This window comes from Cupressus sempervirens, chromosome 3 (genome assembly GCF_028749045.1).
Source record: "Cupressus sempervirens isolate cs-2001-9-10 chromosome 3, ASM2874904v1, whole genome shotgun sequence".
Lineage (NCBI taxonomy): Eukaryota > Viridiplantae > Streptophyta > Pinopsida > Cupressales > Cupressaceae > Cupressus > Cupressus sempervirens.
Genome location: NC_143120.1, coordinates 976,665,230 through 976,688,718, shown reverse-complemented (window position 1 = coordinate 976,688,718; position 23,489 = coordinate 976,665,230). Strand labels below are relative to the sequence as shown.

General features: G+C 38.6%; 1 protein-coding gene across 1 annotated transcript in view; it reads right to left on the bottom strand.

Annotated features, from left to right (window-relative positions):
* Window positions 1-23,489, bottom strand: part of LOC149570019 (uncharacterized) — a 114,229-nt gene that overhangs the window by 71,832 nt on the left and 18,908 nt on the right. The window contains exons 3-5 of the mRNA XM_089822680.1: window positions 13,278-13,383; window positions 12,284-13,149; window positions 12,060-12,175 (exon numbers count right to left, since the gene is read on the bottom strand). Coding sequence (XP_089678806.1) covers window positions 12,060-12,175; window positions 12,284-13,136 — 969 coding nt within the window. The 5' untranslated portion in view covers window positions 13,137-13,149; window positions 13,278-13,383. The remainder of the gene's footprint in view (window positions 1-12,059; window positions 12,176-12,283; window positions 13,150-13,277; window positions 13,384-23,489) is intronic.

The window sequence follows — 23,489 nt, the reverse complement described above, 5'->3', positions numbered from 1 at the left end:
GTGTTTGATGTCATCATCAAGTTCAAGGCACTGAAAAACAATCTTTAAGATTGTTATTTTTGTTTTTATTTTTGTTTATAGGTCTAAGAGGATGCATTGCATGAAAAGATTTAATTACATGTACTAGGAGTTGCATGTGCATGAAAAGATGTAATACGAGTTGCATGTGCAGTTGCATGTAACCCAATAATTTCTCTTTTAGGTCAAAGTTGGTCGAGTTGCTCCCAATTTTTCCTCCATCTTTTTGTCAACTCCTGTGCCTATATAAAGGAGTGTCAACCTCATTGTAAAATCCATCTTTCATCTTATATTGTATGGAAGAGAGCTCAGGAGAAATTGTGCCAACAAAACCTTGTTTGTGTAGCACTATTTTGAGAGAAAAGTGAATACAAAGGAGCAATTTAGACTTAACTTAGATTGAGTAAGATTGTTACTTGTGTGAATTAGAAGCTTAGTTTGTAATTCGCATAGGTTATCTTTGGTTCATGTTATCTTGTGTTCTTGATAATTGAATATAAAGAGTTAAGAAGAAATTGGAGCCGGAGCTTTGACTAGGAGCAATTGTGAAAATATATAGCTAGAAGCTTTGTCTGTAGCTTATATTTCTTTCTTAATTCGCAAAATAGTTAAAATATCTTTACTTTTGGAAGTCTTTGTGCCCCATTAGTAAAGCTTTTTCATATAGAAGTATGACCAGACTTAGAGCCAAACCAATACACTTTCAGCTAGCCTTTGAGTTAGTGTCGGTTTATTGGTATCACCATTTCCAACTTTAGATAGAAGTGTAGTTAGAGATTTCACCTTGTCCATTACTCACTCCACGAGTAAGTGGATTATTTTTTTTAAGTTAAGAAGAAAGAATATTAGTAACACCCTTTTTACAAAATCTCTCGATTTCTTGCTTACCTTGAGTTGATCCAAGGAACAGTAAGAAGGGGGAGCCTTCCCTTAAAGTAAGAGAGACTTTGTCTCACACATTGTGGCTGGTCATCCTATTTTGCAACTGGATTTTACCCAAAACTGTCGGTTGCAAAATATCCACCCAACAACGAAGTACAAGGCTTTTGTTGATAATCTATAAGATTGATTCACTCAGAATCAAAAGTTTCAACATTTGCTTCAAGTGTTTTTCACCTTTGTAGATACAGAAGATGGATTGCATGTAATGCAATCACATGTAATTTGAATACATGTCCTCGTGACATGTAATCCAATAATTCCTCTCGCCTAGCTTGACTAGGTCAAGGTGGTTGAGTTCCTGCCCACCTTTTTCTCCTTTTTTTTCTCTCCTTTTTCCTATATAAGGAGTGCCCCCTCATGGTAAATTTCATCTTTTGTTGTATGCAAGAAAGCTCTGTCAAACTTGTGCAAGCATAACTTTGATTGTGTGCTACCAATTTGGGAGAAAAGTGAATAAAAAAGGCAATTGGATTTGAAGTTTTGACTAGAAGCAACTGTGATAGAGCACAGTGAAAATTTTGACTAGAACCAATTGTGATAGAGCAAAGTAGAAGCTTTGACTGTAATGTTTGCCTATTGTCTTTAATTCATGTTATTATTGTGTATTCAATAACAAATCATAGTGAGTTAAGAAGCAATCGGAGCCAAAGCTTTGACTAGGTGCAATTGTGGTAATACGTAGACTAAAAGCTTTGACTATAGCTTGTCTTACCGTCTCAAATTCACAAAAAATAGTTAGAATTTCCCTACTTGTGGAAGTCTTTGTGCCCCAATGGTAGAAGTTTTTCTTATAGAATAGATTAAAACTAAAAATAAGTTATAGAATAGAGATCATCTGCTTCTAGAAGTCTTTTTGCCCCAATGGTAGTGATTTTTCTTATAAATTAGAGAAACGGGGCTTAGAGCCAAACCGGTATGATTTCAATCAGCGTTTGAGTTGGTGTTGGTTTATCAATATCACCATTTCTAGCTACTAGATAGAATTTTAGTTAAAGATTTCATCTTGCCCACTACTCGCTCCGTGGGTAAGTGGATTCTTTTCTAGAAGTTAATAGGAAAGAATATTGGTAACACACCTTACGAATCTCTCAACTTCTTGCTTACCTTGAGTTGATCCAAGGAACGGTGAGAAGGGGGAGCCTTCCCTTTAAGGTGGGAAAGATTTTGTCTCATACGTTGTGGCTGGTCTACCTATTTTGCAATTAGATTTTAACAAAAACTATCTATTCCAAAATATCCACCCAACATCCACCATATCAGTTAGCACACTTCCATCATAAAACAGTGACTTCAACTAACAATTCTGCCATACAATTATGTTATTGTCAATGAATAAACACACACACACACACACACACACACAAAATGTAAAACTAAGAAGTCCATGCCGATAGAATAACTAGAATTTCAAGTAGTATCTTTGATTTCACAAATCTAACAATGAAGTACAAAGTGAAATATCTGAAGTGATATCTTCAACAGAAGACTAAGGTGGTTGCTAACCACCAAACTACAATTATAGACTAGGGAGGATCTTGCACCTCTGAAACTACAAACAAGAACTCAATTCCAATTGGAATCGCAAATACACAAGAAAATATAACTCCATGAATATTACCCATGATGCCAGCCAATGCCATATAAAGGGCTCTAAGAAGTTTTTGGAAAGTTACAATGCAACAACATAACTTTATTTATTATTTTAGCATTTTGGTCCCTTTTTATTCTATAACTAAAATAATTAATTAAAGAAATCATTTGTAATATCGTTTAAATTTTGAGACTAACTAATTTATTATTTTAACTAATTCACTATCCAAGTCTAAATGTTATGATTCCTTCAATTGTTGAAATTGATGGAAAGTAGAACATTGTATCATAGATAAAAACATTGCTTTAAAAATTGTTTGTTTGATTTCATTTTCTCTATGTTTTGAGAATCTCAAAGGGATTGGAGAATGTGCCTGTGTTGGTCAACAATCCATGTTGTTGCTCTTTCTTATGTCCACATTCTACAATCTGTATTTCGTTTGTCTCCATTTTTCAATGCCACTGGTGTTGTGGATTCTATGACAACTTCTATGAACATTTTATCGTTTCAAAAGAAATGTTATAGGGACTTTTGTTATCTACTTTTCCCCTGTCTTGATTTGTAAAGCTTCCCTTGATTGGATTGGATTTAGTGAAAATTCTGGCTGTATGGCTTTGCGAGTGTTAACATCTATGCTTTCATAGCCTACTTGTTCACATTTATTCAATTCGCCTCAAGGATAATGTAATCTAGAAATGGTTTCTCTAGACCCATGTTGTCACATTATTTAATTCACACTAAAACTAGGGTAATATGGTTTTTCTAGATCCATGTTGACATATATAAGATATTCTAGCATGGTGATTTCCAATTCAATGTTATATTCTCCTTAGAGAAGTTCCTATCAATATGAAATATCCCTGCCACGAATTTGGCTTGAAATACTGAGTTTTATTTGCAATTTTAATCTTTGGCCAGCATGACATGACTTGTTTGGGTTTTCAATGTTCAGATTTGTTTTGCTTTTTATTGTTTTCTATTATTCTTTTTGGATTTTGCCAATACTTCTGCAAATCAAAAACATATAAGAAGAAGAATCTTGACCGGGAAGATCCATATACTTTGCTCAAAAAGGACATTTTTGCCTTTAGCTCCTTAGGTGAAATTCTCATCGTAGACGACTTTAATGCTAGTACAGAAAACAATCAAACTCTCAACCTCAAAAGAAGTTACAAAGAAAGAAGTGATCTGCTATGGTCAGAGGAAGAGATGGCACAATACTAGAAAAGATCGTCATAGGACAGCAAGGGCAAGGTCAATCACTATGGGGCTAAATTACTGGGTTTTTGCAGCCTTTACAATATGGTCATATGCAACAATATAGAAAGATGGTCCAAGTCTGGGGGCATCACTTGTAAAACATACAATGGACAAAATGTGGTTGACTATGCCATCTACTCTCAAAGCTACACCTCAAGGATAATTGAATTTGAGATAGGCGAATGCCCAACTGGGACAAATTCTTACCACAATCCAATCCTACTGAAGTTGGCCACTCACATTAAAGGGCAGCGAAATTTTCAAACAGCTTCTCAAGGAAGAAAAATGCCTTAAGTTGGTAGTATTTTAATCACACAAGAAAATTATGAAATTTTGAGAGGCTCACTTAACTAGATGTGTGAGAATCAGGAAAACAATATCAATATTCCGAGTCAGCAAATCTTTGACAAGGATAACCTTGTCCCTATTATCACCAAGGCCCTTGGGAAATGTAAAAGATCAAAGCCCAAAAGAGAAACCACAAACACATTTCTGGCTAATCCTTGGTTCAATGATGAGTGCAAGGTGGCAAAAAGGAGTTTGAGAGTTAAACAAATAGAGAAAACAAAAAGGAGTGTGCAAAGTTAATAAGTCAGAAAAAAGAGGCATTACATGGAGTTAAGAAGGCTTTAGTTGATCAACCTTGGGAAAAGCAATCCCAAAAAGTTTTGGGAAGAACTACGACAAAAGGAACAGCAAACAGCAAATGATATCATGAGGGCTCAATGGCTAGAGTATGCCAAGATACTTTATGAACACGTGCAGATAGGGAATAGAAGCGCGAAAATTAAGTCCAAGAAAGACCTTTTCACCAACGAAGATGTTAATCGAGGAATAAGGTGGTTAGCTAATAGAAAAGCCCAGGATATTGATGGGCTAAAAGATGAATATTTAAACTGGGGTATTGATATCCTTGCACCTCATATCAATTGTATCTTCAACAATGTCAATGAAGAAGGTTTCCCTCAAAATTGGACAACCAATCTGGTGATACCACTTCACAAAACTAGAGACATAAATAACCCTTCAAATTATCAAGCTATCATGGTCAATTCCCTCCTCGGAAAATTATTCGGCAACATGGTAGAATGGAAAATCAGCAGATGGGCTGAAATAGAAGGAAAAAGAGCTAAGGGGCAAGCTGGTTTTAGACCAAAGTATTCCACTATCGATCATGGTGTCACTCTAAGATTCCTAGTGGAAAAACATGGAACATCTAGGCTTTTTGTTGTTTTGAATACTTTAAAAAAGTATTTGACCCGGTGCCGCGTGATAAACAATGGGACAGAATGGAAGAGCTGGAAATTCCTAAAGAACTTAGAGCTGCAATAAACAGATTATATCAGCAAATTAAAGCTAAAACCAGAACTACTAATGGGATGTCACAAGGCTATGGCAGCGACATAGGGGTCAACTTTGTCTGGGCTATACATTGACAATTTAGAAGAATGATTAAACAAGGCCAATGGCGAAAGGGTGCGACTGGCTAGCTATGTGATTAAACTACTTTAATATGCAGATGATCTCATCATAATCGCTAAGACGACCAACGGTTTGAGAGAACACCTCAAAACATTAGAAGGCGTATGTCATGAAGTGGGAATGCAAGTGACCAACGACAAAACCAAAGTGATGATCTTTCCTTTGAAAAGAAATAGGAATCTCTCAAGCACATTTCTCTTTGAAGGTAACCCTCTAGAGATAGTGAACGAGTAAAAATATCTAGGAATCAATTTTCAAAACAAGCTCAGTTGGGAAACATGCATAACAAAAAGGATTCAGGGGGGACTGGAAAGCGTTGTATTCTCTACAGAATAAGTGTAGGAATGCAGAACTATGGGACTGGAAGACCAAGAAAATGTTGTTAGGGCTACTAATCACCCCGGTGATCTGGTACAAGTGTGAACTTTGGGGCAGCATTATGTCGGATCAGAAGTGGACACAAGTTGAGAGAATACAAAAACATTTTATCATCAGCAGCCTCAAAATCAAGACAACTATGTCGTATGAGATATTATTGGCGGAAGATGGCTCCTTCCCCTTCCAAGTCGTTGCAATGGTTCGTTTGATAAGTTACATAAATAAAACTCAAGGTATGGAAAGCCATCGTAGACCTAAGTTAATCACAGAGGAAAGGCTTGATAGGAGAAAAGGCATGTGGATGAGGCAAAACAAGTGGATGGAAAAATGGGATATTAACATTCAAGGGTGCCCGGTTGGTAATAAATAATTTAGAAAGTTTGTTTATAAAAAGTTTCGAAGTACCATATGGACTAGACACAATTAGCGGAAAAAATTCTATTATATCTAGGAGTTTAATCCCACCAAAAGTCATGAGGAAAAAGCGTATATAGGAGCAAATATTAAATGGAGAGCAAAGATGCTCATAGCCTATCATGTCCCCAATTTCTGCGCTTCCTTAGCGACAACATTTCTAGCAGGGTTGGTCTATTATCTGATTCCCATAGGCCAATAGAGCGTAGAGGGAACCAAATCAGGGGCTTTGAGAGTCATGCATGAGCTTCGCAAGTAGTTTGGAGCAGTAGACAACAGTTTCCTACAATTTAGGAGGGATTCCTAATTTGTAGGGATTGACTAGGAGTGGTCTAGGAGGCATTTGGAGACATCGGCAAAAGTTTTGGAGACTTAGAGTGCATCTCCTATTTTTTAGTTGGCATTCCTATTTTTTAGGAGGAACTCCTAGTGCAATGACAATTCTCTCAGAGGTGCACACAGTAGGGGAGAGTCATTGGGACTCAATTTTGGTTGATTGGGGCTGTCTCCTACTTTTTAGGAGCATCCCTAGATTTTAGGGATGGACTGCTAGTTGACCCATCTTGTTCGGCATCAATCACAGACAGGTGACAAGGTCAGATTCATGTTTGATTGGTCATTTTGGGCCTTTTGGGACCATTTGGGAAATATTTTAATATATTTAAATATTTTGTAAGTTGGTGATTAAATAAATTAAAATAAAGTTAATAATATAACCATTTTGGAGTAATAAGGGGATTCTGGCTTCAGTTGATCAGGTACACCTATGTGTTATAGCTCGTTGGAAAGGTCTCGAATTATTATACATGATGTTTACTATCTGTAGACTTTTTGGTGCCTTCAGCTATGGAATTTTAATAAAGTAATGTTTTTCCTATAGCATGGACAACTTTAATTGGAAAAATGTTATTTTATTATATTTTATTTAAAGGGCAAAGTGTAATTTCCCTTTAGGGTTTGATTTACAGTTGGAAGGGGATATAAGGAGATGGAGACCTAATTTTTTATTATCTTTTGCATATTGAAAAACTTGTTTTTGTGAATTGGCTCTGAGAGAGCAATTCTTCATCTGGGACGCAAACCTCAGGTTCTGGATTGGCTGGGACGTAACTCTCAGCAGTTATTGGCATTGGACTTTTCAGTGGTATCAATTGCTATCAGGGATAGAGTACACCATTCTTTATTGTGGATTCAGGTTGTAGATTTATGATTTCAGCGTTGCAGATTGATTCTTTCAGCTGGGACATGATTCTTGCAGTCTTAGGGCCGCCATTTGTAGCAGATGTAAGCTCTTTGGAACTGCATTGGATTTATTATTGGGCTTTATAAATCGGAAATCTACCTGGTACGATTTATAGCAATTCTGATTTGGCTCTATGCTCTTATTTATTTTCAGTCTCCTTTCATGATTATTGTTCATTATTCATTACTATTGTGAAAAGTATCAAAACAAAAACAAAAACCTTCTACAACTTCTGTCTATTCTTAAAGACCATCAAAGAAGTCACAGGAAAATATAATTTATTAATTTAAAAACTACAACAAATCAGCAAGGGCATCCATCAGGTATCTTTCATAGCCCACATTAGAAAAGGCTCCAATCAACTAAGATGTGAAACGAGTAGATGGAAGGTTCCTAAAGAGGGATGTAAAACAGGACTTTGTCATGTCCCCAATTTCTGCCCTTCCTTAGTGACAACATTTCTAGCAGGGTTGATCTATTATCTAGTTCCCATAGGCCAACAGAGCGTAGAGGGAACCAACCCAAGGGCTTTGAGAGTCATGCATGAGCTTCCCAAGTACTTTGGAGCAATAGACAATAGTTTCCTACAATTTAGGAGGGATTCCTAATTTGTAGGGATTGACTAGGAGTGGTCTAGGAAGCATTTGGAGACCTCGGCGAACGTTTTGGAAACTTAGAGTGCATCTCCTATTTTTTAGGAGGCATTCTTATTTTTTAGGAGGAACTCCCAGTTCAGTGACAGTTCGCTCAGAGGTGCACACAGTAGGGGAGAGTCATTGGGACTCAATTTTGGTTGATTGGAGCTGTCTCCTACTTTTTAGGAGCATCCCTAGATTTTACAGATGGACTACCAATTGACCCATCTTGTTCGACATCAGTCAGAGACAGGTGACAAGGTTAGATTCATGTTTGATTGGTCATTTTGGGCCTTTTGGGACCATTTGGGAAATATTTTAATATATTTAAATATTTCCTAAGTTGGTGATTAAATAAATTAAATAAGGTTAAGTTTTAGCCATTTTGGAGTAATAAGGGGTTTTTTGGCCTCATTTGAATGTGCATCCTATGGTGTGATAGCTCGTTGGAAAGGTCTCAAAATTCTCTAAATCTTTCTCTTTGGTCTCAGGGCATTTCAGTGAATGGAGTTCTATCTATGAGGAAAAAGGTCATTTTCTAGTAACATGACCACTTTAAAATAAGAAATTATAACATTTTCACTACACAACACCACTTGGAGACACTTAGGGTTCGATTTGCAATTGAGAGGGGGTTATAAGAAGATGGAAGCTTATTCTAAGATCATCTTTTGCATATTGAAAAACTTGTTTTTGTGAATTGGCTCTGAGAGAGAAATTCTTCATCTGGGACGCAAACCCCAGGTTCTGGATTGGCTGGGACGTAGCCCTCAGCAGTTATTGGCATTGGATTCTTCAGACAGTGTGTGTTGCTATCAAGGATAGAGTACACCATTCTTTATTGTGAATTTAGGTTGCAGATTTATGGTTTCAGCGTTACAGATTGATTCTTTCAGCTAGGACGTGATTCCTTGCAGTCTTACGGCTACCATTTGCAGCAGTTTGGCATCATTGTTGGATGTAAGCTCCTTGGAACTGCATTGGATTTATTATTTGGCTTTATAAATCAGAAATCTGCCTGGTACAATTTATAGCAATTCTGATTTGGTTCTATGTTCTTATTTATTTTCAGTCTCCTCTCATGATTATTGTTCATTATTCATTACTATTGTGAAAACTATCAAAAAACACAAAACAAAAACAAAACCTTCTGCAACTTCTGTCTATTCTCAAAGACCATCAAAGAAATCACAGGAAAATATAGTTTATTAATTTAAAAACTACAGCAGATCAGCAAGGGCATCTATCAAGGATCTTTCAGACTTGCCTATTCTATGACATGGGGGCTGTTGAGATAGAACACCACTTTATCTTGGAGTGTTCAACATTCAAAGATATCAGATCTGGATATGCAGAGATATTAGAGGAATGCAAATTGAAAGACATATTTGAGGAAAAGTAGTTAGCAAACACAGCAAATCTAATTATTAAAACCCACCAGCGAAGAGACGCATTAATCAAGAGGTTACAGAGGTCACAACCAGCTTAAGTTCTCTTCCTCCTTTCCGGGGGGTGTGCTAACTTCTGGGTCCCATAGGCTGGTTTGGCCTCACGAACGTTATTAAAATCTTTCATTCATTCATTCAAATTGAAACTAACAACTACATTACTGAAATTAGAATGGCACGAGATCTCAAACCACTACTTACACAACTGATTAATATTACTATGTCATTCAATCAAAGATTATGTGAATACAAGGGTCAATAATTTCTGATTTTTCCAAACTCAAGATTCTCCAGTGTTCTGAACTGAATAGCACCAGCATAAAATGATCAAAAATGTGATGCAAGAAGACACCCTGGCTGACATCAGATATAGCTGAGTGCTGCACTCCCCTAGGGAGGATGAAATGAATCTGTGATTTTCTCGAAATCTGCTCCAAATGTTGCTGATCTGTACTGCAGCAATTACTAAACCCTTGTCATTACAAAATGGACCAAGAAAACCCTGCCTCCTACATGGCACAGCTGTATATGCATGTACAGCTGGAAAAAGAAGCCTAGCACTTCCCCAAAAGCTAGAATCCACCGATCTGAAGCAATCAACCCAACCTCTGAATTCCACTAGTGTTCTACTGAATTATCGTAACCTTTTCCCAAAAGAAATTCCCTAAATTTATCAATTTTCCTTGAATCTCAACTATGGCATTGAATTGTGTGGAATTCCAATTCATCTCCTTCCAAGATTTCTTGGCTGGATTTTGCTGCAAATTCTCCAATTTACAGTCCTGCAAAGCAATGCTCTCCAAAATCCAATCTTCTTAATAATCCAAACAATCTCCAATTGTCTTTTTAACATGCCCCAAACCCTAACTCGAATTTGGGGTAGGGTTGTACTTTTGGCTACATAAAACATGTTAAAATGCTTCTTTTTATTAAAAAAAAACTCCCCTAAGTGAGTTGACCCATTGAGGGTCTAATTCCTCATTAAAAGTGGCCATATTAATAAGTTATAATTTCTAGGAAAATGAGCCAAGGGGCCACTTATTATAAATAAAGTCAGTATATTATTTCACTTTATTATTATTTCATAAACCAAACTTGGAAAATAATTTAATATTTCCATTTTATTCATCAATTGCTCAAATGAGCTCAGAAACTTAAACAACCTAATTGTGGATGATGCCTGAGCTGTGTGAGCCAGCTGGCTGTCTTATCCTAGAATCTAGGGATGCTACTTCAAAGAATGAGACTGAACCTATCATCCTAAAACTGAGTCCTAATGACTCACGTCTATTATGTGCATATTTGAGATGCCTGTCAGTGAATTGGGAGTTCCGTCTAAAGAATAGGAGTGCCTCCTAAACAATAGGAAATGTGTCCAATATCCCCAATGGCCTCCGAATGCCTCCTAGACAACTCCTAGTCGGTCCCTTAAAATAGGAATCTCTCCTAAATTTCAGGAACCTGTCATCGACTGCCCAAAACTGCCTGAAAAGCTCATATCTAGCTCTATATGCGCTGTTTGAGTCCCCTACACACTATTGGCCTCGGGAACTCCAATAATAGGCCAACCTTGAACAATTGTCTGCCAGCCTAGAGAGAGGAAATTACACAATATTCACCTATTTATACTCTAAGAAGATCATCTACGGGGTTGCATGTTGCAGACGAATGCTTCATAAATAATTGTTCAAGAATCAGGGGCCATCTTGGAAGATCTGATTTTCTTCCTCCTTTCTGGTGAAAGCCATCAGAAAATGTTCTTTTGGCCTTACTCTGTGTTCTACTAAAGCCAAAGATTTCCAAGTGTCCTAGACCTAAGGGATTTGAGTCTGGCAAAAGCCTCCATAAAATAGTAATAGATCATTGCCCTTACCATGAGAAACTACAGCTGGTCCTCTATTTCCTCCATCGGAAAATTGTTTTTTTAATTTTCTTTCATTTTCAGACGTCAAACATTCTCTTTACTTTTAGGAAAGATCATTTTGTAGATGATTCTTTGAGCAAGGTATCTGATACCTTGTGAAATCTGATACCTGGTGAAGCTTTCTTGCTCATGAGATTTGAGTTGAATCCAACAGCTTCTATGATATTAGAGTTTTCTCTTTGGTCACTGCATCGCATTTTCTTGAATTGCAGTTTTTGAGAAAATTGCAGCCTTCTGCTTCCATCAGAGGCTGAATGGGACTTATATATAATGGGAGAGAGACAAGTAAACTAAGATTTTAAGGGTAGTGGGCTAGGGTTTAAAGCATGAGTGCAGTATTGCGATTTTCCTTAGTTCCAAGATATCTCAGAATATTCAAAAGAAATACTTCCATCCCCAAAAACTTCAAAATTTTGGATCCAGATTCGACATAGAGACCTGCAAATAAAACAAAAAATGCTTGTTTCAAAACTAGATCATCCTAGCTGCAAATATAAGGTGATGATGCCAGAGGACAAAGAAATATATCTTCTCAAGTTGATGTCGAGTTTCCATATTATGAGGTGATTGGTGAATATGATAAAGATTAGATTGAAAACCCTTCCAAATATCTGATATTTGAGAACTATAGTAGCCAAACTAAGATGCATTTGAACACAAGGGACATTTTGTACAGGAAAAGAGATATATAAGTTATGATGCTCAGGCAAAAAAGGAACAATACCATGGCATTCTGTCTGGCAGATTGGCATGTGATGGCATCATTCAAGGTCAACTGATGATCTGATTTATCACCACTATCCACCTCCTTTTTATCTTGATTCGCATCAATAGTGGCCTCTGAATTCATTTATTTACAAAATGAGTAAGCTAGATAATTTTATTCTTAGAATCCAAAATAACATAATATATCCTGAACTGAAATAGAATGGTATGATTGTGATTTACCTGGTTCTACAGAATGACTCAAGCAGTATTGTTTAATTGGAGGCAAAGGTTCAACACTTTTGATGTTTATAGGAAATATAGATCTTGCCACTTTGAGTGGTTTACGTGGGCTTCTAGAACCAACATCTGTCAAAACAAGATCTTTTCTGTACCTTTTTCTTGAATATTTAAATGGCAGCTCAACCGGTTTGGCAGAAGCAAACCCTGTAACTGATTGAACTTTACTAGGAGAAGAAACTTTTTGTGGCATGTTATTAGCTGTACATGTATGTACGACACCAATTATATCTGTATCGAACTTAGACATGCATGCTGTAGTGGCATGGCATGAAGAGATTCGATTGGCAACAGATGTTGAAACTATATTCAGATCTATACCAAAAGAGCAGGGACTAATGAGATTATTTTCTTGGATTGTGTGCGAGTTTCCATTTGAAGCGTGTGTCTGCAAAGTGGAATAGAGCCGAGCACCCTTACTGCATGTTCTTGAAGGTGAAAAACTAGAAACAGGAGTATCCGGTACAACAAGGTCTAAAGGATCAGCAAACTTTTGAGATGCATTATAGAAAAGAAAGATTGAAAACTCAGAAAAGGACACCATATGACCTTCACTCATGCATATCGGTGATTGAGGAATATAGCAAAGGGCCTCCACTTCTACTGGGCTTATACTGAAAAGTGTACAACTTTTTGAAATCTCTTCAGGCAAGCATGGGCGGCCTATTCTGATAAGAATTGTCAATATGTACCATGATCTATCTTCTAACTCAGTGTCATTATTTCCAATATTCTTACTCTTCTTTAGCTCTGCACTGTTTGCAACATTTTCCATCTGACTGACTGGACCATCCATCAATTTATAAACTCTGTCAAGAAAATATAAGAGCAAAATGGTTTCAGTTTCAGATACAAATTGTAATCATACCTGAAATGATTTACTATCTAATGTAACATCAATGTGTCAACACAATCTTAACTTCACTGATGCTCTTACCTCAATATGGTAAGATGATAAAGAAGGTGATTAAATACTTAAATCTCCTCTATTGTCTTCATATGCCATTTCTACATGAATATGATTACAGCTCCTAAGAAATAACCTGCAGACAAAAAGAATTATTAACATTAGTCTATTACATTCCTACATATTTTTCAAATTTCCCAATGTAATTGCTGAAATGACCAATGTAGATCCAAAGCTGCAAAGGATGAAATGATTCATTAGTAGAGCAAAATCATCCAACTACAAAGAAACGTACTGACATTGAGAAAAAAATTAAAATTAAAACAATGAGAACATAAATCCAGAATAAATTTAAAGAGCATACATGTTCCATTCTATGGCACTAGAAGGAAATATGTTTGACTACATATATCATTATAATAAAAACAAAAAAGAAATTGTATAACAAATTTGAGACAACTAGGGATAAGACTAGGGACCAAAATCCTGTAACAGAAAACTGCAACCCAGTAGCACTATGCATTACAGTACAATGATTTTGTCTCATAGAAAGGAAACAACAGCACAAGAGTTCCTAAAAATAATTTTAACCATTCACCATTCTTTTTGCCTTGCAAATGGATACTTGATTGACTTTTGATTTGTTCAAGAAGGAACGAATGAGAACCTACCGGAGAAATGTACATATCCCACAGAACCAACAAATAATATGAGTGTAAAAATGAATGCATATAAGAGTAAGGGCTGGCAACAGACGAATATAAGAGAAATAACCTTAGTTACCGATTCATGAGACAAATCCGATTTGGGCACGTGAATCAGATACATGGATTTGTGAATTTTTTTCCCCCAATTATGATTCATGGAGGATTCGTGTGTGTGTGTGTCTATCTATCTATAGATAGATAGATAGATAGATAGATAGATATACATTACATTATTCTAAAACTAAATCAGATCATAGTATGAATTTGTGATTCTGATATGAATCTATGGATCAAAGCCATTATGATTACAAGAAAATAATCAGAAAAACAAAAAAAAAATTTTAAAAATCGAAAAAAAAATCTGGAAGAATCTGGACGAATCCAGGCACGGACCTGGATCCCACCTCTAGGGTACAAATCTTGTAACTAAGGAAATAACTACATAGAATTGAGATGCTGCAAACTACCCGGATTCAATTCTAACAAGTACCTTTAAGATGTTATGATTAAATAGCTTGAATTGTATTCATACAAAAACGTACTGATAAGCATCTAAGGTGGTTCTTTTTCAACAGGAATCAAGGATACACTATCAAAACCAAAGGAAGAAGGTTATGCTTGGAGAACAGAACATCTGTTTAGAATTCTCTTGCATCAGAAAATTTGTAATCATACTTAGCATTCAATATAAGGCACACAATTTCACAAATTATAGGTCGTTTTACTGAATTACTGAATCCAAAGTTAAAATACAATGCCAATAACTTAAGCACCTGCACAATAAGATCTACTTTCTAGCAATCTCAGTAGAATAATGATTGGTATCATTGTTGCTCTCCCTTATATATTAAAAACTGTCATCAAAGGACCATGGATAACCACTTCATGCCATCCCTTACAGAATCAATAGCTTGTAATCTTATACCTTCTGTCACCAAACTGACGAGATAAGATCTGAACCACCTGTCCCACTAGCCCTTGCTGGATGGTTTCCTTATTCTCTTTGTTTCCATTGCCAACATTGCTTATGTGACAGTTGGCTTGGGATGGCTAACATGTCATTACCAGTATGAAACTTGGCTTTCATATTGCTTTTGGACAGTATGTAGATGTTAATCTGTTCTTCCATATTGTGTTACTTGGTGACAACCAAATTTTCCCCTATAAAATTGCAAGTTGACTAGTCACAATCTAGGTTTTGAACTAACCATTTTTGGAAATTGCCTGACATTAGACTATTCTAGGTGAAACATGAAAAGTTTCCTAATTGATGTGGCTCTGGCAATAGCAAGATAAGAAGGAAATAGCAAAGAATGCGGTCTGAAATTATGAAGACTGGCAGATGGTCAGGTAAAATCATTTGGGGCATATTTGAGCTTGCAAAACCAGGATGGATCCCTTCCCATCCTACAAGGAATTGAAGACAAAGTTGGTAACGCCACTCAAAGTTTTGGCTGGTCTGGTGGAAAGTGGCAAATGGCGGAGGAAAGACACCAAGGTTAAAGTGTTCAAATTCTTCAAAGTTGGCCCATGAACTTGGCAAAACCATCATGAAACATACCAAAAGGTGGCAAAGACACACATTAAGCACATTAAAGGAAGAAGATGAACAGATAAATCAAGTGGTGCTTTTTATTAGAGACAAAATTCAGTCAAAACTCTGAAAATGGCCTTAAATTGGAAAATGCATTATGAATATCCACCAACTGAAGAAGAAATGTTAAAATATAAGCTCTAACACATTATTGAAGGCAAAACCACTAACAAACCACATCCAAGGTGTAGCTTAGTGATTACAAAAGAATACCAGCGTAATAAAGAAAATTTCAACATAATAGACACACTTTTAGGTGCCAAATGCCAATTCAAACTCTGTCTCAAAGGAAAAGGGGTAAAACTTAAGTTGTGGTTCCATTCAAGGGGACACTGCCAGCAAGAAATCACAGAAATATACTAATACGTTTTGAAAACTTTTGTGAATGCTAGAATCAAATGCAAACGCTCGCACTTTGTGATAAAAAAGATTCCAATGTAGATGAGAGCATACAATGATTGGGAAACTAACTTACTAGTGGACATCGGCATGATTTAAATTGTATACAATGAAAAATATTCATATGACTAACCCATATCTTTGTGACATTGGCACCAAACTTATTGTCCAAAGGAAACCTAGCAGTGAACCACACCAATGTTACAATATGAGCAATTAGATGAGATGTTCTTCAAATTTAATTCAAGAAAATTAAAAAATAAATGCATTTTGTCAAACAATTGGAAAGAAAACTGCAAATTACATAAATGAAAAAGAAAAAGAAAATATAAAACAAGGCCTGATTGAGGATAGAGCAACTGATATAAACTGAACCCATCTGTTTATAAGCTCCAATAACACCAGTTACCCAATTAAACCCCCTTATCCTATGGTGCCACTATAGCACATTGCATCAACAATGTAGCAGCACTATAGCAACTGAGATTGATATGGCTTGATAAATTCAACAATAAAGAACAAAAATCGGACACAAATTGTCGCCAAATATTGTGCCTTAACCGTTGTAGTGTCCCATTTTTGAACTTAGGTGTTCAAAGACATCTCTTTAGCCTATACCATTACCAGATGATAATTCATGGATTTGGATTAGGAATATCAATTAAATAAATTTAAGTTCTCTTGATCATTATTTGACAAGAAATTTTAGTTTAATTTAATTTATTGTTTTCTAAAGTGGCCATTTAGGTTGAATTAACATTTGAGGAATTCAAAAGCAATAAAAATTAAAAAGGGACAATTTATGGAGGAAAAAAAAAGTTTCTCAAAAACTTGAAAGGAGATAAAGTTGGTTGCAAATGCGAAATTTCATCTTTGGTCATTTTGCATTCTATGTTGTGAAGATTGGACTCTTGTTCTGTTTGAAACTCTAGGATATAAACTCTTAGGTTATTTGGCTTCAAAGAAGCAATTTCTTATTAGCCAAATTTGAGGTGGATTAAAGTAAGATAATTTATTTCCAAGTTCAGGGAGTATGTGTCGTCAGAAGAAATTGTGTATCAGCCGACTGGTCCCTTCGGAAAGATTCTTATATGTAGCCGACGGGTCCCTTCGGAAAGGTTCTTGTATGTAGTTGACGGGTCCCTTCGGAAAGGTTCTTGTATGTAGACGATGGGTCCCTTTGGGAAGGTTCTTGTATGTAGCCGACGGGTCCCTTCGGGAAAGTTCTTGTTATGTAGCCGATGGGTCCCTTCGGGAAAGTTATTGTCATGTAGCCGATGGACCCCTTCAGGAAGGTTCTTCGGAAAGTATTTATACCCCCTTCGGGAAGCATTGTAATCATCAAATCTTATCGAGCATAATGTACTGTTTGGCATATGCGAATAATAATAAGAAGATCTGCTATTCATATCTATTGTTTGTGCGTTGATTTCTTTACCCAGTACGGTAAACATTTGGCGCCGTTGCCCGATGGACCTGGTACGCAGGCAGGCGGATATGAATTAAATGCTGAATCAGTTGAACAAAGATAAGAATAAGCTGAAGGAAAAAGACGACATACGCGTTGCGCAAGAAAATTTAATTATGGCTCAGCAGACAGAGCGCCAAAGGAGATTCCAAAAGATTGCCGACGGAAACAGGAGCGCAGAAGGATTGTTGAAGGAGACTCGACAATGGCTTGATTTGGTGGAAGAAGCGAGGGAGGAATTTCTGAACCTGCATACGCCACGGGAAGAGAATCCTGATGAAAGGAGATCAACTCGCACGGCTCAAAGTGTCGAAGGAGCACGAGAGTGGAGTGACCTCTTCATTCGAGATATACTTCCAAAACGAACAGCTTCAGTTGACGAAACCTCTTCTTCACCAAACAGCGTGGAAGTCGAAAACAGCACGAGTGTTGAAAACAGCGCGGAAGCCGAAAACAACGCAGGTGTGCAAAATAACGCGAGTGTTCAAAACAGCACGAGTGTGCAAAACAGCGCAGGTGTGCAGAACAGCACGGGTGTTCAAAATAGCACGGGAGCTCATAACAGCGCAAGTGTTCAAAACAACGCAGGTACACAACAAAACCCCCAACATACAGTAATAATGACAGGTCCAAAAGAAAACTTGCCTAAATTTGATGGTGAAGGAACCGCCGATCCGATTCAACATTATAAAACATGTGAAACAATCTGGAGAGCAAATGGCATAACAGATACGAACGAATGGGTCCGACAATTTTCAGCCATCCTACGGGATGTTGCGATTGATTGGTTTACTGACACAAATCCGTAGAAGTTTAACACTTGGGATAATATTAAGGAGTTTTGCGCAAAATTTCAAATATTGCGCGACAATAATGAAATCGTCGAGATATTCAATACCAAGCAAAAGAAGAATGAAACAGTACGGGTCTTTGCTAGGAGGTTGAAAGACTTAATCAATAAACTGGAGAATAAGCCGACAGATGGGCTCCAGAAAAGATGGTTCATTGAAGGCCTTCACCCCAAGTTGTGGAAAAAGATGAAGATCGTGCCACCATCGACATATATTGAAGCATACAATCAAGCATTGAACCTCGAAAGTGAACAGAAGACAAAGAAGAAGAAGAAGACCAACTCATCCGATTCAAATGACGTTGAACCTTCAGATAGCAGCGACAATGAAGGCAGCAGCAAGAAAGTTTGTGCTCTTCAGAAGGACATGCTGCGGATGATGGAGTTCAAAAACATGAACAAGGAGACTGAGGGCAATGACTTATGGTGCACAGAGTGCAAGAAAGAAGGCCATACGAAGGGATCATGCCCGAAAGACCAATTTTGTGAGATTTGCCAGATTATGGGACACTCAATAAAGGAATGCCCTTTCAATTTGAAAACAAGAACACCGTAGCAAGTGTTTCTGACATAAGAGGCGTCCCCGTCAAGAGGGATCGGGAACACCAGTACGGATGGTGCCACATCAGGTGGATATAGAAATAATCGGCGTGGTCAGAACAACAACAACAACGATGGCGGCAACAACAATAATGGCGGGAGAAGTCAAATCCAGTATGATACGAATGGCCGACCGATAGTCCAATGCCGCGCATGCAATCTGTGGGGTCACTTCGCCCGAGAGTGCACAACGACAAATACACCAAAGTTGCTATGGCGATGGTGTGGACCTGGCGATCATGACGATGCTAAGTGCTCAAAGTCCGGAGTAAACTTGATTACTGTCGGGACAGACGAGGAAGAAGTTTTGGCTATCACTCGGAAGCAGGCGAAGCTCTACCCTAATCCGACGGAGGAAAAGAAGAGACTGGAGGAAGCTCGCAAAAAGATCCAAAGAGCAACGCAGGGAGAAACAGCACACCTGAAGGACACACCGAGTACCTCTGTACGAAACTGCGTAGAACAAAATATTGTACGGCAAATATTACAAGCCGAGGTACCCGTCAAGATAAATGATTTATTGCTCACTATGCCTCAACTCCGTACGGCACTCACGAATATAGTCCCGATTGCTAAGCAACCAGTAGAACGAGAAAAGGAGAAACAGGGGGGCGCAAGTGCAGAAGACCCGATGCTGTTAGCTCTTTCATCCGAATGCTATCCAACGGTTGTCGAAATGGGCATTCTCGAAACTGTGCTGACAGACACGATTGTAGACGAAGTATCTGGGGTTAATGTCCTACCAGAAGATACTTGGAAAAAGTTGGGACAGCCGACATTGTGGCCACCTACCTTCCAGTTGTTAACAGCCAATCAACATGGAATCAAGCCATTGGGAATACTCCTAGCGCAACCAGTGACGATTGGAACACAACCATTCCTGTAGGACTTCGTCGTGATTCCCCTAAGGCAAAAAGGGTATGATGCTATTTTGGGTCGGGGTGGCTGATACAAGCCAAGGCAAAGCATGATTGGAAGAAAAATACTTGATCACTCAAAAGCAAAGGCCGGAAGTATGTCACGATCTACACACTCAAATGGTCAGGGAAGAAGCGCTATCGTCAGATTCCAAAGAAGAAGAGGATGAAAAGGGGCAGAGTATGGAACCAGATCAGGAGGGAGTTCTACGACTGGAAGGAGATGACGATTTGGATTTAGTAAATGGTCTCTATCATTGGTAGATAGAGGACTATGAATTGTTTCAGAGCTGCAACGTACTGACAATAGAAGAACACAGTACTGATGAATTTCCAAAGGAATTCACCGAAATGAAGGAAGGGGATGCGTCACTCAATGTGTCCCTGGCACATAAGTTCACTGAAGGGGAACCCATCAAATACAATGAAGTCGCATTGCACACCATGAATTTGGGAGACGAAGCCGAACCATGGAACATACTGGTGGGGGACAACTGGGACCCAGTACTAAAGGCAGCAGCATTCAAGATATTTTTAGAGTATAAGGATGTGTTTGCATGGACGTACAAGGACTTGAAAGGAATACCGCCGGATTTATGTGTGCACCGCATTCAGTTGATCGAAGGAGCAATACCTATACAGAAGCGGCCCTACAGAATGAACAAAAATTATGCGGCACGAGTTACGAAGGAACTCAATCGGATGTTAGAGGCCGGCATTATTTTCAAGGTGCAGACCAATGAATGGGTATCCCCGATAGTGATCTCACTAAAGAAGGGCTCCACTCAAATCGAAATATGTCGATTTCAGATGCCTGAATGCAATCACCATCAAGGATTCGTTCTCGATCCCATTCACGGACAATATCTTGGAGGAGGTAGCGGGACACGAGATCTACTCATTTATGGATGGTTTTTTCGGCTACAATCAGATTTCAATCGCAGAGGAGGATAAGCTGAAGACGACATTTGTCGTAGAAGATGGGGTGTATGCCTATAATCGGATGTCGTTCGGTCTGTGCAATGCGCCTGCGACATTTCAATGGATCATACTACACATTTTTGATAAGATGTTTGTCGAAAACTTCAAGGCATTTTTGGATGATTGGTCGGTCTTCAGTGCGGAGGACAAACATCTGGCAGCATTGGGCGAGTGTATGGAAAGGTGCCGACGTGCGCGCCTAGCCCTGAACCCGAAGAAGTGCAAATTTGTGGTTCCGCAGGGAAGGTTGCTCGGACACAGTCTACAAGGAGAGACTGAAGACAGATCCGGACAAAGTGCGAGTCATATTGGAGATGCAGCCGTCCACCAATGTGACAGAGGTAAAATCTTTCCTCAAGCATATAGGTTATTACAGGCATTTCATCAAAAACTTTGCCAAAGTAGCATATCCGTTGGATAGGTTAACTTACAAGACAGAATCGTTCAGATGGGAGAGGGAACAGGATGACGCATTTGAAGGACTCAAAGTACAATTGGCTACAACACCTATTTTGGCATACCCGGATTAGAATAAGGAGTTTCATGTACATGTTGATGCATCAAACTATGGGCTTGGAGCAACTCTCGCGCAAACAGGAAGCCACGGGTTGGATCACCTGATCTACTTTGCTAGTCGATTGCTATCAAAAGCTGAACAAAATTATAGTACGACCGAACGGGAAGCATTGGGGATACTCTATGCTATGCAAAAATTCCGACATTACTTGCTAGCTACTCCGTTCATGTTCTATGTCGACCATCAGGCCCTGTTGTATATGATCAACAAACCAGTCATCCAAGGAAGAATCAGCCGTTGGTTACTTCTGCTTCAGGAGTTTACCTTCAAGATTATTGTGCGACCGAGGACAAAACATGTTACCGCAGATCACCTGTCAAGAATCAAAACAGGGGAACCGGCAGATGGAGTGAACGATGACTTTCCCGATGCGCAGTTGTTTCAGATTGCAGTAATGCCGGCATGGTACAGGAGCATTGGAGAATAACTATCCACAAGACAGTTTTCGAGTGAGATGTCACCAAATGAAAGGCGTAAGTTAATAATCAAGAGTCGTACCTTCCAGTTGATCAACGGACTACTCTACAAAATGGGACCGGATCACATTTTACGACAATGTGTGTTAGAGGAAGAAATACCACGGGTACTCAAGGAAGCACATGAGGGTCCAATAGGAGGGCATATGGGACCTGATACCATTGCGCGAAAGATATTGCTTGCAGGACTGTGGTGGCCGACAGTGTACAACGACACACGGGAATGGGTCATCGGATGCGACACTTGCCAACAAGTCGAGAAGCCACTCAAGAGAGACTTCAAGCCACTATGCCCGTCACACGCTCAGGAACTCTTCGAAAGGTGGGGATTGGATTTCATTGGACCCCTAAAGGTGAGCAAAATTAGGAGGTGTCGATACATCGTCGTTGCAACAGAGTACCTGACCAAATGGGTGGAGGCATGGGCATTACCAGATAATTCAGTGGTAAGTACAGCAAAGTTTATTTACGAGCAAATTATTACCAAGTACGGCATTCCGTTACAATTAAAAAGTGATAGAGGCAGGCATTTTGTAAATCATGTGATCCAACTGCTCACCATGAAGTTCAAAATTTACCATATACTATCAAGTCCGTACTATCCAAGGGCAAACGGACAAGCCGAGGCTACCAATAAAGTCCTGGTATCGATTATATACAAATCCTACGCAGTCGTAGGCAAGGATTGGGAGGAAAAATTGCCCTCCACCCTTTGGGCTTACCATACGACATATAAAGTTACAACGGGACACACGCCATTTCAACTGATGTTTGGACAGGAGGCTGTAGTACCAACAAAATTCATTATACCAAGCCTGCGGATAGCATTAGAAAACAAGTTGGGCGACATGGAAAGCTTAAGGAAGCGGCTATACAAACTGAACAGGTTGGAGGAGAAGCGATTATTGGCACAATGGGCGACTAAGGTAACACAGAACCGGCGGAAGGCGTGGCACGATAAGCACTTGAAATTGAACAGGTTTCAACCCGGACAGTGGGTATTGAAGTACGACGGCCAAAATGAGATCAAGCCAGGCAAGTTCAAGGTTAAGTGGGTCGGGCCGTATCAGATCCAAGAGGTAGGCGACAACGGAGCGATCAAGTTGTGGATGCTCGATGGACAGGAAGTTCCAAACACAGTCAACGGATGCAAGTTAAAAATTTATTGTACACAAGGTAAGCCTTTGCCATCCAAAACTAGGAATGAGCAATAGTATTGTATTCATATCCAAAAAAAAAAGAGGAAAAAAAAGGGGGGGGGGGGGGGGGGAAGCTACCGTACGGATTTTCGGTCCTTGTTCACCGTACGAAACTTTGTTTAGATCACCAGCTTAGCCATACACCGTACGAATTCCATCATTGGCAGGGTCTCCACCGTACGGAAATTGGAGTCTCGATACGAGAGTTTCTGGAGGTTTTAATGACCGTACGGACTTTAAAACAGCACGAGTAAAGCTTTATATGCAGTGTACGGTCTTATCACAAGGTTGATGTATGGTTTTTCCTAGAAGAAGATACCATACAGCTTGTTATAAGCTTATGTTTCGTATGGATTTTTTAAGCAAATATAATAAGGTAGCTATCGTACGGATTTCGATCAAATAAAGTGTACAGATTTTTTAAAACGTTTTGAGCAAGTAATGTTGTACGGATTTTATAAGAGGAGGAAGGGT